The following is a 14,595-nucleotide window of genomic DNA, read 5'->3' as shown; positions in this document are numbered from 1 at the left end:
AAAGAGCAAACATTACAGATATGAGACACCGCTGTTCTTGTTTAAGCTGTGTTATCAGTTAGGTCATCAAAACTGAGAGGTGAGACACTGATGTAAGATATGTGCCACTCAGAATAAGTCTTTTCACCACTGACCCTTCTTTCCAGCATTTCATTCCTTTGCCTGGCAAAACTTTAAGTACATCCTCCCTTCAGATCATACATTCCACATTTTCCATCCACATTTACAGCTATTGGGCAGCCAGCAGTAGTCTGGTTATTTCCCAGCTACAACAAAGCCTCTTAAGCCTTCAGAGTGCCCAAGACTCTTCAGCACCACGGCACACTGACCCCTTTCAGTTGCTATTGCCCAGCACAACACACCAGGGGCCAAGGTTAAATCTGGATTTCTCAGTCTATCATGTAAAGAAAACTGGCTCCTCAACAGTTGATTTTTCCTCACCGAATTAGATCCAAATGAAAGTATTTTTTTTTCACAGAATGACAGGAGACATTCAAAATGAGAATCCAATATATTAGTTGTGTATGTGATAATATCATGTATTTGATAATTCATTCCAATAGTCATTCTCTATCACCGTCAGAACTCTTCTATATTTCTTGCAGCTGCTGCGTTATCAGTTTAAGCACTTGTTTCTTTCAACAGCATTGTTTGCCATGGAAATTAAAGTTGAAAAAGATATGAAGACAGGAGAAAACACAGTGTTATCAACAATCCCTCTTCCATCAAAGGAGTTTAAAGAGACAGGAGTTAAAGTCTATGATGATGGCAGGAAGTCAGTCTATGCAGTGTCTTCAAATGGCAATACAACACAAAATGGCATGGATGAACTTGCTCCTGTTGAAGTGGAGGACCTGCTACGGCAGGCAACTGAAAAAAATTCCCAGTCTCCCACAGAGTATCATGAGCCTGTGTTTGCAAACAAATTTTGCAGGCCAGTTACTCCTCAGAAAGACAAATTAGTCCCTGGACCAAAAGTGGAAGACACCAAAAGAAGAGAAATGAATGGATTCAGCAATCAGACAGAACTCTCCTCCAAAACAGAGCCCTTTATGCAGCAAAATAAAGAGAATGGGTTTGATCTTCCAAAGGTAGTACAGCCGAAGTCTCCCTCTCCAGTAATTTCCCATCCAGAGAAGAAAGTGCACACTAACACGGAGAACAGGATGATTCATAATGAAGAACGAAAAGCTGGACATGAGGAATTAAAACCTTACCAGAATACAAGAGAAAGGCATAATGAGACAAGGCTTTTGAGTCCCCACCATGTTAATGAAACATCCCCTCCACCTCAAGAGGAGGAAGATGTTCGATACAACCTTGTCCAAGCTGTGCCTTGTTATGTGGATGACTCTGAGCCAGTTACAATGGTTTTCATGGGTTATCAGCGCATTGATGATGACGATGCAGAAGCAGAGCAGAAGCTGTCACGATATGATGGGGTTATCCGTGCAGAATTGGTTGTCATTGATGATGATGATAGCAAATCTGAGAAACCAGCATATCATCCCATAGGCCACTACAGTCAGGTTTATCAGCCACCAGGCAGGAAAATCACAGAAGCCCCACAGACGAACCCTGTGAGCAGTCTGGGCACGAGCCTGAGCAAGGTACCCCACAAAAATTCCATCTCCCTGCAAGAACAAGAGGAATGCTTAAGCTCGCCATCACACCATGCTCATCTTCATGGCCAGGTGTCTGGAGACGGTACAGAAGATCCCTCACTAACAGGTAACAGAAAAGGAAAATCATGTCACTGCTGTTTGCTCATGTAGCAAACTGATATTGCTCTTAGCTGCTGCAACTGTTTCACTTAGCATATTGTTTGGATTGTTTCACAGACTTATATGCTACTAATAATGATTTCTTTGCTCTTATTTGTTAACAAATGCCAATCTACATTTTGGAACTCTTGAATTATTTTGTCTTTAGCAATGCACTAGCTACTTACCAATATTTGGAAAATAAAAGTACCTCAGAAAAGCCATTTCTGTAACCTTCCAAGATTAAAAGTGGTTCTCTTTCAAGTTCCATTAATGCTACCTCAATTAGCAGAATTCACTTTCATTTCTACCAGGTAACTAACAGCATTGCTACTTAATGCTTCCTCCTCCCTGGAATGTTTCTGTGCCTGTCTGCATCCCAACTACTTCCTAGATCATCCAAATGGCTCCTTAAATCAGAAAGACAGCTTAATAACCAGATTCACCTTGTATTTTTCTCAAATCAGCATTGCCAACATTGTCTTGACAGCGTTTATGCAAGTTTTAACCTTGTTTCATTAACCTGAGTTAGATATTTTTATAGCTTCAGAAAGAGAATGAAACAGTTTTCATCACTACATGCGGTTAGTCCAAGAGTCCATAGTGTTATTTTTGAATACTTTTTATATTTTATTAATACAAAAGGTATCTATTTCTTTCTATAAAGTTTAACAATAAAAAGTTTAAAGAGCAATAACAATCTTCCAGATTCATGAAAGCTCTTATTATTATTGAACTGCATTTAGGTATACTTACAGAGCAGTAGATTTCAGACAGTAGTCACATCCCATTTCAAGGAAAGAATACTGTGCTCGAATTACAGGAAGATCAGGGGTCCTGATCCCACATGCTCTCCCTCTAGACCATAATTTTGCCATTTAGCAACAAAAGTGTAAGTTTGGGCCCTGCCTAAAGCTGTATTGACAGCCCAGCAATTCTTTACACTACATTTAAAGCCAAAAGAGAGGGTGATCATTGGATCATGCAAGGAGTCTCAAGTATTTTTGCATCATTAGGCATTGACTGGGAAGAGCTGTTCAGTAAACAATGCTCTCAGCTTTTAGAAGTACCAGCCTCATGGAGTCATGTGCTCAACAGCCTGAGCTACTCCAGCAGTGCTGCCCAGCCTTTCTGATCAATATAAGGTCACTGCACTTTTCTATCACTTGATAGACCTTTCCCTCTCTCAAGAACCAATCCTGCCATCTGTGTATTTCCCTGTACCCTCCAGTACCAAGGGCTGCTGCCAGCAGCTCTTATGCCAGCAAGTGAGGCCACTATAGGCAAGAAACCTCTCCAGCAGCTGCTCCAGCCCATTATAATTTGGGGGCAGCCCTTTAATCCCCACATCACATATGTATAGGCAGATAGAGAAGTGACACCCACCCACCCACAGGTTGCTACTGAAACACTTTATTCATCCTACAGCCTGCTGAGTGGGTGCTCCTGAACACATCCTCAGTTTTTCAAGTAGTAATTATAAACTGGCAGCACCATTCAGGTGTGCCATATGCAGACCATGAGATGTTAGTGGAGCACCTCTATCTGTAGCAATCTATGCTTATTTTTGCCTCCCAAGAGAAGCAAGTGAAACTTGTACATTTTTCCCTTACTCTTGAACACTTCCCAAACAATCTGGGTTCTCTCTCTTTTGAGGTTAATGGAAAACCAACACTGACTTTCAGGAAAAGGGACTAAGTGTAAATCTAGCAAAGACATTTGAGAATCTTATGTAGATCTGTATTTGGTCTAACCCATTTTCTTACAACTATTCCAACCACCAATGAGAAAATAGTCAATTAGGATAAAATGATCCCAACTAAATTAAAAGCAGTTTGGCAACTGCCTCAAAAATTCTCCCAGTCAGCACTGCCTCCAAGAATGTCTTAATGCCTAGTACAATTTGGAACCAAGCCATATTCTTCTTCACCCCTCCACCTATTTGTTGCCACTCCCTAGGACATTTTTGATCAGTGGAAAAAGCCAGGAAGTGACTCAATTTTTCCCAAGCAGTCCCATAACCCTACTGAGACTTCTAAAAGGGAAACAAAACCAGGAAAGCCTCTCAGTCTAAAACAATGTATTACACAGACCTGCTTCTTAGAGAAATAAATTGTTTTCAAAGCAGTCATTGATGCCCAGCCTTAGCAGGTTCACCCTAAACATCACCAGTGAAGAGAGAAGTCAAGCTTACTTTTGGTAACTCATCACTCCTTACTAAAACAAAAAACTGTACAACAGAAAAAAAAATCATCTCTGAAATTCAAGTTTTGGGAGGCAATTGCAGTGTTTAAGCATTAAAAAAGCACTGAAGACTCTCTGAAAGGGAACGGAAAGCAAGGAAGCACAGGACAGACCAGGAAGATGGTCCCCTATGTAACAATCTTGCTTTGGGAAAGAAATGAACCTTCAGAGCAAGTAATGGAAAACATCAGTGATGGCCAAGGACAACTGGGAGGCAGAGGAATTGTTCCATGTGCCAATCTGCATAGAGAAATATGAGATTAAATTAGGAGCTTTTGGCATGCACCCAAACTTCCAAAGACGTAGGACATACCTCTTTCCTTATAGGAACAATTTTCCTTTCCCCTGAGCTTGGTGGGGCACCAATATCTCAAAGTATGTGACCCCCAAAAAACCATACAGAGAGATGGATGGCAATGCTATAATTAGGACACCAGTGTTTTGCATTAGTAGAGCTTATTTTCTTCTTTAAATTTCAGGCAAATTAATTCAAGTGCAAATGTTTTGAAGATTCAATACTCAATAGGGAAATAAAGAGTCCTTGGGGGGAACAAAGGCTAGACAGAGCAAAATTAATAAGGAAATGCAAAACTAAAGCTGAATAAGCAGCAAAACCTACTGACAGTGTGGAACAGGCTCTCATGGGACACAAAGGCCCAAGGTTTTTGGCAGTCTAGATGAGCTACTGTTTTTACTTACCACTGGCACCTTTGCAACCTTCAAAAACCACAATGGAGACAGCTCCATTTGAGTTGAAGAAAGTAACAGACAAAAATGCTTTTTAATGAAGACTCCTGCATGCCCTCTGCTCCTGTAATGTGTTGAGTAAGGTAAAGACTATGACCAGGACCGGGACTTGAATCCCTTAGAATTCCTCAGCCTGCAAACAGTACACAGACTTACAGGATCTTTGTAAGAGCTAAGGTTAACATCAGTGGCCCTATGATATAAAGTTACACTCAGATGCTTCTACGATTTGCAACAACTTCAGCATTCAAAGCATAACTCAAGTTGGGCATTTGCTGACATGTATAAATCAAGCAAACAGCTGCTTTGACCCCCTGTCTCAGTACAGAGACACATGCAGGATGAAGGAACGAGACAGGCTATTTTGGGTGACTCTTCAAACTAACAGGTCAGAGGACTGGAGATTATTCCCACTGCATTCTCAGATCAACTAGGTGCTGGGGGAGGCTCTTCCATATCAAACAATGGCATTATATTGCTGTCCTAAAAATAACCTTTAATCATTTGCCCTGCACTGTCACTTTCAAACTAACTCACATTACACCCAATTGCAGGCAATAGCCACGCTAATGTTTATACAGATACTGTTACTCCATCAGATGAAATCAGGAATGTGACGAACCTCCACTCTGACTCAATACCAGGAAGAAAAGAAAGTTTTCTATGAATATGAACACAAAAGGCAAAAGCTTCCAAACAGTTACAGCTCCCACTGAGGAGTTTAGTTTAAACAAAGAGTTTGTTTAATTATTCATGCATCCTTTTAATCTGTCATCATTTAGTCAAGGACAATACCATCTGTGTTCAATGTGTTAATGAAGGTAAAGGACAAACAAGAGATAGCTGGGTTAATCATCAAATAGAGATAATGGAGTAATTGCTTAATATACTCGCTTTGTTGCAAAATTACCAGAACTAACACCTTCTACTGATTTCTTTCTATAACACTAAAACAATGCATATTCTGCTGGATTAATCACTGGAGGTATGTGTATTCTTCATTTTTCTAAACAAGGAGACTTTGCTTCAGAAATAGAAAGAAAGTCTTGAAATGCAATAATTTTGTTTGGTTTTCTTTTTCAGCTCTGAGGATGAGAATGGCAAAGCTGGGGAAAAAGGTGATTTAACAGCTGTAGTGACATGGAAGTAAAATTTATTACTCAAAGCAGAATAAAGCTAAGAAGACTTTCTTCCACACGCTTTTTCTGGATCATAATGCTTGTTTTGACCTCTGTTTTATGGGCTATTTTGCCCTGTGCATAATCTAATGGACTTTAACAGACTTTCAGATTTGACCAACTGCCACATACACGCAAATCATATCCTGGATTTTGTTAAAAGTAGTGGGAAGTTACATAAGGCCATAAATGCAGTTTATATACAATTACGAAGACATGTAAGTACCTGTTCCCACAATCAGGAATATGCTGTTGCTATATACACAGAGCAGATAAACACCCACTGCCATGGAACTTCTCGGGACATTGCTTCACATCAAAGTGTGCCAATCTATCCCATTTTAACCAAAGATGCCACCCCAGCATTTTCTTGTCAAAAGCACTGGTTAATAAAAAGCTAAACATGAAAGAGAAGATCAGGAAGAAACGTAAATATAAAAGCTGCTTTCCAATCATGCTACCTTGGCTGAAATTTAAAGCATTCCTTCTTAAGTGACAGCAGAACCAACCAAAAATAGTTAAGTCAGCATATTAAAATATTTATCCACCTTCTAGAGCTCCACAGTCCATTCACCCTCCTATGCTACATACAACAGTAGAGCCATCCTCAAACCCTGCTCCCTTCCCTGTGTCACATGTGCTGCCAACCCACAACCTCCTAGTTCAGTCCTGTGCATAAAACAGCCTGACCTCCTGAGCATAGTTTCACCTCCCAGCTTACTCAGAAAGTCCTGCTTTTCTGGGAAACTGGCTGCCAGACAGGCAATGTCTGTCCATCAAAACAAATTAACAAACAAAAGCCACAAAAAAAAGAAAACCAACCGTAGTGTTTGGTATACAGGTTTCAGTTGGCTGGGGAACTAAAATTAGAAGCAGCCATAAGGTACAATTATACTCAGAAAAATCACATCCAAGGCAGATTTTTCCAGTACACAGTTTTGGGGGGAAGAAGTGCCTCATAGCACACTACATACACCCTTATATTCAAATCAGTACAATAGCTTTAATTTGCTAGGCCTTAGCCTGGTTTGTTACACTAAAGAAATAAAGCTCAGGTTGTGTTATTCTAGCATAGCTGACTCAAGTTATGCACCAGCAAAAAACCACTAATTTTTTCACTGGTCTTCTTTTCAAAGCAGGAAACTGAAGCTACTACCTCATACTGAGGCATGATAGTAGTAATTGGCTGACTTGTAGCCTCTAAACACTTGGTGGCTCCCAGTCTGAAGTAGGTAATAATCTTGAATTTTAAGACTTGTCAGAAATGGTTACCTAGAGAGTGAAATAGTAAATAAGAACAAATAAATTTAATTGTAGTACACTTCCTCTATGTCTATCCTGGGATTTTTTTGGTTGTTGTTTTACAGGGGTTTTTTCTTATGCTTCTTCTGTTATTTGCTGTTTGTGAGACCAGAGGGCTTCACCCTCAAGCTAAGAGTTGGACTCGATGATCCTTGTGGGTCCCTTCCAACTCCATGTATTTCAGTGATTTTGTGAACTCTTAACAGGATACACCAAAAAGTGAGAGTAGGAAAGCCACCTGAAGTAGTCATGAGCAGTTTTTGTAACACCAGCAGACTGCTATGCCTTCCCCAACAATCTGTGCTATTAAACTTAAATACTCCAGAAAAGGGAGCAAAAATGCAATTACCATCATAGTACTACTCAAAGAAGTTTAAAGGAGACTGAAAAGAGGCTTCACAAGAGGGAATTCTTAGTAACCTACAAGTGAAATTCACTACCCATACATGAAAATTAATGTAAAAAAAAGCATGTTCTGAAGAACTTGCCCTGTGCTGATTGTGCTGTGCCACTTCTCAGGTGTATGCAACAGTCCTTCCCTTCACATATACCCCTTAGAGAAGTTTGGATCAGATTGATATGAGCAAAGAATTTTTCAGACATACTAGCAGAATATCCCTGTTAACCATGTCTCTACTTCCTTGGACTCTTACTTCAGTCTGTACCAAAGGTCTAAAATCACTGAGATACTGACTTCTGCATTGAAATACAGAATATTGCTGTTTTTCCTAAATGACTGCCCTTCATCTTAAGTTGTTTGGAAAGGGATGTGCCCACGCAGAGCACAGTTTACATGCATGACAAAAGAAAACAGTCCATCCATACTTGGTCAATCAAAAGCTTGAGAGCATAGGTATCAAGCAAACACCCATTCCAAAATGTCTATCTGTATGAGCTGGCTTTAAATTTAAAGATTGAGTTTCTTCATAAAGCTTGAGATTCTTTCCAATTAGTTAATTTAGGAATACTTCCTATTTTGGACAGCCTTCACACATCTCCAGTTTAAAGCCAGCAAGCAAAAGAAAAGCGCTGTTATCTGAACAAGGGCGCCACGCTGTGTTACAAACCGGGATGTTACAAACACAAGGCAGGCGCGCTCTCTCTAACCTTCCCTAGGTGAAAGAAAAACATGGCCATAATTACACTGAACATAATTACTCCCCATCCTGTGATTTTTGACAAAACAGGAAACAACTTAGCGCTCAGTGTAGGGAGGAGAAACGAAGCACACCTTTTTCTGGCTCATTCTGCAGCCTGAAATATCAACTAGGAAAAACTTAACTCCAAGTAAAGCACAGTAGCAGTGAATTCTATTGCACTTGAGTTATGTGCATCAATCAATTTTCCTTCAAAACACAGGCAAGGAGCACAATTTGTTGCTGAGTCAAGAGCAGAGGACCAGTATTTGGAGGCTGCACCTAACAACTCAATCAAAACAGTAAACTACTTGTTGTGAGACTGATGACAAATTTCTACTTGGATACGAGTGTTTACCTGCCTAGAAGAAGCCAAACAGAAATATGTTAATTTTAACTTGTCATCACAAGTTTGAGATTAAAAGAAAACACTCAAACCTTCTCAGTCTCTTCTGGCGAAGAAATTTTCCTGACTTCGGTGTGACCCCTTTAGGAAGCAAAGCAATGGGCATTTTCTTCTATACAATATTGTATGATTCAAAGAAAAAAAAATACAGCAGCATCCAGTGTCTGTAGAACAAGGTCGCCCGTCAGCAACTTTCCTGCCAACATCAAACACTTCCGTGGACTTGTTTTTTTTTTCAAAGGAGTATACCAGAAAATTTGGAAGTCACTATGATACAATGACACATTCCTTCCTCTTATCAGTCATGCAGAAAAAGGGCAGGGGTGGTTACGTGAACAGACATTACATAAAGTTAGCAAGTCTTTCAATCAATTAGATTACAATACTGCACATAAGAGTTCATGTAAGAAACTACACAATCTTACAATGGGAAGAAACAAGTTCTCCAGAACAACTGACAAATTGGCCAGTGTGGAAGCTGTATTAGATGTTGAATAAGGAATTTTTTTTTATTCTTGAGGAAAAGAAACTGCATTATGAAGTGAAATTATTTTAATATTAAATTTCAGTACTAGTTTGTCCAGGAAGGATTTAGATAGCTTTAATTTATAAAACAACATTGACAAAAACCAGACAATCCATTTTGCTCCTAGGCAAGACTTTTCTAGTTTCTCTTTGACAGTGTCTTCACATTACTAAAAAGGACAAAACCTTCTACTGAGATATTTACATTCAAGTTTTAAAACCCCTGTGTTCACTGTCACATGTAAATCAAACAATACACAGTACAGCTCTTGTATTACAAAAAGAATTGGCATTGACCTTAATTTAAAAAGCCATCAGTCATGTCTATGTTGAGTGATTTGTCTTCTATAAACTCCCAGTATATGAAAGAGTCCCAACAAAATTTAGCACTAGATGGGCCTAAGATTCCTAGGCTTCTGCAATCAGAGTTCTCTAAAAAACCTACCAACCCACACAACTGGCCCTGTGCTTCTTGCACTTCAGCCTAAGTTGTGACTCATTTCTTCTTAGCCCCTCTTTCCCAATCTGACTTACATGACTTTTTCAGCTTCCAGGAGGAAGGTGGATGATTCAATTTACAGTCACTCGCAGTCAGCTGCTGCTGACAAAGGGATTAATCCCAGCTCTATAAATGCCCTCATAGCTAAACTAGATACTTGAACAGACAAAAAGAAGATCAACTGCGAACAAACTTGTAGTTTTCTGAATATTGTGTCCTTGCACTGTGGACCTGAGGAGATGGAGGAAGATACAGAAACAGACAGCTTTAGTAAATGGAGAGAACCAGCACCTGACCCGCACCTACCGGTATTTTAGCGCTGTCCCTTAGGTAGTAGAGAGATGTTGCTGTAAAAGTCTATACCATGCCAGGCCTCACTATTTACTATTCTATCCAGTATATCAGCACCTTCATTCACAGATAGCTTAGTAGCCTTAGACTGAAAATATATTTTGAAGTGTTACAACTGAAAATCAATACTTTCCAGTACCAAAAATGAAGATATGTGGATACAAGCTGTTCAGGGTCATAAAACAAATGTATAGTACTGTACTGCACAGCATATTAAAGGTTTGTTTCCAAGATGCCATTTCAGAAGTGTCCTTCCATACTTAGACCAACCATGAACCAAAGAAGTCAAACAATATAGTCTCTTTCTGTTCTCTCTACCTAGTTCATATACTTAGATAAACCTTTTGACTAAAAAAATGCCCTCCCATACTCTTAAAAAATTGAGTTGTTGAAGAACTCTAAGTTCTGTCTTCTAGATATGCCAGCTAAGCTACTCTCACTTTACATTAACAGAAGCTGCTTTTCCTGAAGTCATCCTAACTCCTAATGCACACTTCACTCAACAGCACGAATACAATTGCAACATTCCTGAACAAGTATTTTCACTTCCATTTAAGCATCAATTGGCATAAACCCATAGTACTCACACAGAAAATAACTCAGAAGCCACAAGCAACCAGGGACAGAAAAACACAGAAATCCATACACACAGATAGATTCTTCCTGTTTGAGTTTTGGATAAGTACAATCAGGTTTAATAAACTTATGTTGCAAATGCTGTCTCTTTATGGTTTATAAGCACTGAGGGGGATGAGATGGAAAAGTATTCTGAGTGAGGCAAATGGTAGTTTTACTAAAGGACTGAAGTTTCCACACTCCTATGCTTGTTGTATGAGTAAACTGCTGCTCTTGGAGCAGAGAGAGCATCTCTCACATTTAACTGTTATGTGTTTAATTCGTGCATCAATCTGCATTTGTGACATTTTTTCACTAAGTTCTTTGTTTTGGTTTTGGGGTTTTTTTAATGCAAAAAACTGTCACAAACAGGAAGTAGTCACATCACATGCCACACAGTGAACAGATATGACAGAATCCAGATCAATCTTTCCAGATGCCCCAGTAATATTCACAAAAGGTTTAGGGAATTGATGATCAAAACACTTTTAGCACATCTTCTCAGGCTTCTTAACCTATAAGCTTCAAACAAGTTAACTACTGTGCTAAAAAAAAAAAAAAAAAAAAAAAAAAAAAAAAAAAAAAAAAAAAAAAAAAAAAAAAAAAAAAAAAAAAAAAAAAAAAAAAAGGCTTCCTTACTCAGGCAAAAATTCCCATTAAAAGTCCTGCCAGAAGGCAGCTTTTGTAGGACTGCAGCATCCTTCTCATCCTTCTATAGATTTGAATTCCAGATCTCCTTAACACCGAGCATGACACATGTGCTATTATTCTTCAATTACATCTTCAGGGAGATGTTGAGAGAAAAGTTGTAATAGAAATAATTTTTTTCAGATTTTTCAACAGTGCAGTATTTCATCACATAATTCTCCATTACTTATTTCATATTTTGTTGACTGCTATCAGGAAGGCAACAAGGAATACTATATTTCCGCAGACATAGATGGTTAACACAACCTGTTTAAATAGATGACCCTGAAAGAAAAGGGGAAAAAAGTCATAGAACTGTCAGGTTTTTTTTTGGCTTAAACAATCATCCCATTTCACAATAGTTATTTACCAAATTGTGACTCACCTCCGCTTCTGCAGATGTGAGTGACTGCAGTATCTGTACTCTGTCATCCTCTATCACTTCAACTGTTCGTGGGAAGAAAAAAAGAAGTTAAGTCTGCTCTTAAGAGGAAGGGGGGGTTTATTTTTATACTATAGAAGTCTTGATCCTGTGAGTCTTGCACAGCATCAAGCCTGAAAAACAACTTGGAAGTCTCATTTGACATTTCATGACCTCTACCTATCATATTCACAGCACAAGTGAAAAATTATTCTGGGATTGACCCACAAAAACTAAATTCTGGACACTGATGTGGAAAAACCATTTTGTCGCTTTTGCTAGACTGAATAATTAAAACACTGGAGTTTGAGCTAATACCCTTTCCTTTTACATGTTAAGATAACTAAAATTCATTAAGAAGTATTTTTCATTAGCCAACATCAGAAAACTCATTGTCCAAATGTTTCAGATTAAATTCTATTTCTAGAAAGTAATTACTGCCGTTAAATCTAAATTCACATGTTTTATAATCAGTCCTATTCCACTTGCCACCTTACACAGCCTCTTAATTACACCTCTTCAATCCTGCAGATCTCATCTTTGACTTAGATACAGGTCCTTTACACGTGCAGTCATCTCTCTGTGACTCCAGCCAGTGAAGATCATTCCAATGAAAGTACTACTCCTCTCTTCACTAGACATGTTAGAGTCAGGGTTTCACCTTCATTCCCCATTCACTCAGAAGTGCAACTATCTAAGCTCAAGTGATCATTCTGCTCATGCAATAACAACCAGCAGCAATTTGTCAACAATACAGGGTAGACTAAATCCATGACTTAGCCTGGACTTAATGTACCTGCTTGGGATCAAAGTTGCCAACAATGACAATTCTTTGAAGATATTTATGCATTTCAGTCTGCCCCTATGAACTGTGGTTTGAGAAACAAAAGGCTACTATTTAAAAAGGCACAAACCAGTTTTCAAGACAAAAGCGTTCTGTAAAAATGGGGATTACTTCCATATTAGTTTGTACAGAAGATATAACACTGTTAACCAAGAGTTGCTTCTTGTCAGCTTCCCAGTTAGAGGCCAAAGAGTACCTCCTGAAATTTAACCCACACTGTTACATTTTTTTATGCTCAGTGATCAAGGTCACAACAAGAGCTGTTCTGGGTTTGTACCTTTACGTATGAGACAGTAGCTGTGTATTTCCAGCAGAACATCAATACCAACATGCCAAGCTACAAAGCCAATCATTGTATAGGTGTCCCATGCGTCTGGCAGGTCAAGTGCTGGTAGATCCATTCCCAAGAACATAGTCACCACTGGTCAGTAAAAACAAGACAAGAAGATGCTAAGAATGCTGTGCCAAGCTACTCAAAGTGCTCTCAATGCTTTTGGCAATAGATTTCCCATGAATTGCTTACAACTACTAGAGGAATGAGGTTAAAGGAGTTCAGGCAGCTAAAAGATTGTTAGTTTGTTGGGGTTTTTTTCTGTTTGGTGTGGAGAGTGGGGTTGGGGGGGGCTGTGTTTTCTTGGTAGTTTAACGGGCAAGACAGGAAGAAAAGGAAAAAGCCAAAAGAGCGCACTAAGTAGGTTGAAAGCTAACACATTACAGACACAAACGCTAGCATTTGTGACTTCCAACAAGACCACAGCACCATACTATTTATGCTTAACCTGCCTGTGGAAACTTATCTCTATGACTAGAATTAAACCCAGCTTCTGGTTCAATAAGTGACAGTTCCCTCTCCCATTAAATAACATTGAACTATGTTACTGTAAGAACACTATCCTCAAATATTCCAAGATTAAAAGAAATTACTGAAGATATGAACAGGTCCTCATTACAGAGATATTTCAGGTTTGTCAGTAATTTCTTTAGTTTTAAACAGCCACTTTTTCCTCTCTAAAGTGATGGCTACTTAAAATTCACACAGGAGATGGACAGCAAGAAAGAGAATCTTCACACTTGCCCAGACTGAATGTCCATAGATATTTAGATCAGTAATAGTGCAGACAATGAAGAAAGATACTTTAAGCCATTTACATAGGCGTTACAACTATTATTTCTACTCACCAGCTAATATTCTAGCTGTTGTACCAGTACTCCAGTGAAACCAGTTAAACAATTGCCTCCTACAATGAAACACATTTTTTTTGATTACATCGCTGGGGGAGGGAAGAGGAAATAAAGTGTTTTTACCTACTTTAAATTGTAAAAGCTTTTCATCATAAAAAATTTTTAAGGGAACAGGCAAGTTTAATCCCTGTGGTTGTAGTTTGATGAGTTAGTCGTACCTTGGTGCGTGACGAGATGGTCTGAAACCTGCCATGAGTGGTTGGAAGATTGTCAAAGCCATCACGGTACAGCCGAGATAGGGATGAAAACCTGCTTGCTAAACAGAAGACTTTTTAAAATATCATACCTATATAAACATCGCAAAAAAATAACAAAATGTTGAAAGCTTTATTTCTTCTTTTGTTAGTAGGTTACAACGGTGGACCAACACTGGGAGAGGCAACAGGACGCAGCAAGCTGCCCTGCAGCCAGATGGAGAATGTTTACCTTGGCAGCACACACACTGTTGTGTCTGCCCAGGGTTTGTCCCACCTTTTTGCTGTATTGCGAAATTCTACAAGCTGAAGAGCAGAGTAATATGATGTCAGAAGCTATGCTCCAAACTCTTCAGCCTTGTTTCTGTGTCTTCAGAAGAGGCCTATTTTTTAACTCCTCCCAGCATGGTCTCCCTTCTCACCCTGTCTATTCTAATACTA

At 39.1% G+C, this 14,595-nt stretch overlaps 2 protein-coding genes across 3 annotated transcripts in view; one reads left to right on the top strand and one right to left on the bottom strand.

Moving 5' to 3' along the window:
• PALMD (palmdelphin) overlaps positions 1-6,511 on the top strand; it is a 48,751-nt gene extending 42,240 nt beyond the window's left edge. The window contains exons 8-9 of the mRNA XM_027879914.1: positions 646-1,731; positions 5,838-6,511. Of these exons, the coding sequence (XP_027735715.1) occupies positions 646-1,731; positions 5,838-5,881 (1,130 nt within the window). The 3' untranslated portion in view covers positions 5,882-6,511. The remainder of the gene's footprint in view (positions 1-645; positions 1,732-5,837) is intronic.
• Positions 6,512-7,074: 563 nt separating this feature from the next.
• On the bottom strand, positions 7,075-14,210 carry LOC114055604 (ferric-chelate reductase 1-like). Of its 2 annotated transcripts, XM_027879916.1 has the most exons (5): positions 14,119-14,210; positions 13,898-13,956; positions 12,996-13,139; positions 11,839-11,900; positions 11,377-11,738 (listed from the first exon to the last, which is right to left on the bottom strand). In XM_027879916.1, exons 1-5 carry the CDS (start codon positions 14,178-14,180, stop codon positions 11,646-11,648), a joined length of 420 nt encoding a protein of 139 aa, XP_027735717.1. In that variant the 5' UTR covers positions 14,181-14,210; the 3' UTR covers positions 11,377-11,645. The 2 variants fall into 2 exon arrangements, with proteins under 2 accessions (XP_027735718.1, XP_027735717.1); XM_027879917.1 differs by lacking the exons at positions 11,377-11,738; positions 11,839-11,900 and adding an exon at positions 7,075-7,432.
• Positions 14,211-14,595: the final 385 nt, after the last annotated feature.

This window comes from Empidonax traillii, unplaced genomic scaffold (genome assembly GCF_003031625.1).
Source record: "Empidonax traillii isolate 1590-97213 ecotype Southwest subspecies unplaced genomic scaffold, ASM303162v1 scaffold62:size2133460, whole genome shotgun sequence".
Taxonomy (NCBI): domain Eukaryota; kingdom Metazoa; phylum Chordata; class Aves; order Passeriformes; family Tyrannidae; genus Empidonax; species Empidonax traillii.
The sequence above is the reverse complement of the archived record's forward strand: the minus strand, read 5'-3'. Positions and strand labels throughout refer to the sequence as shown.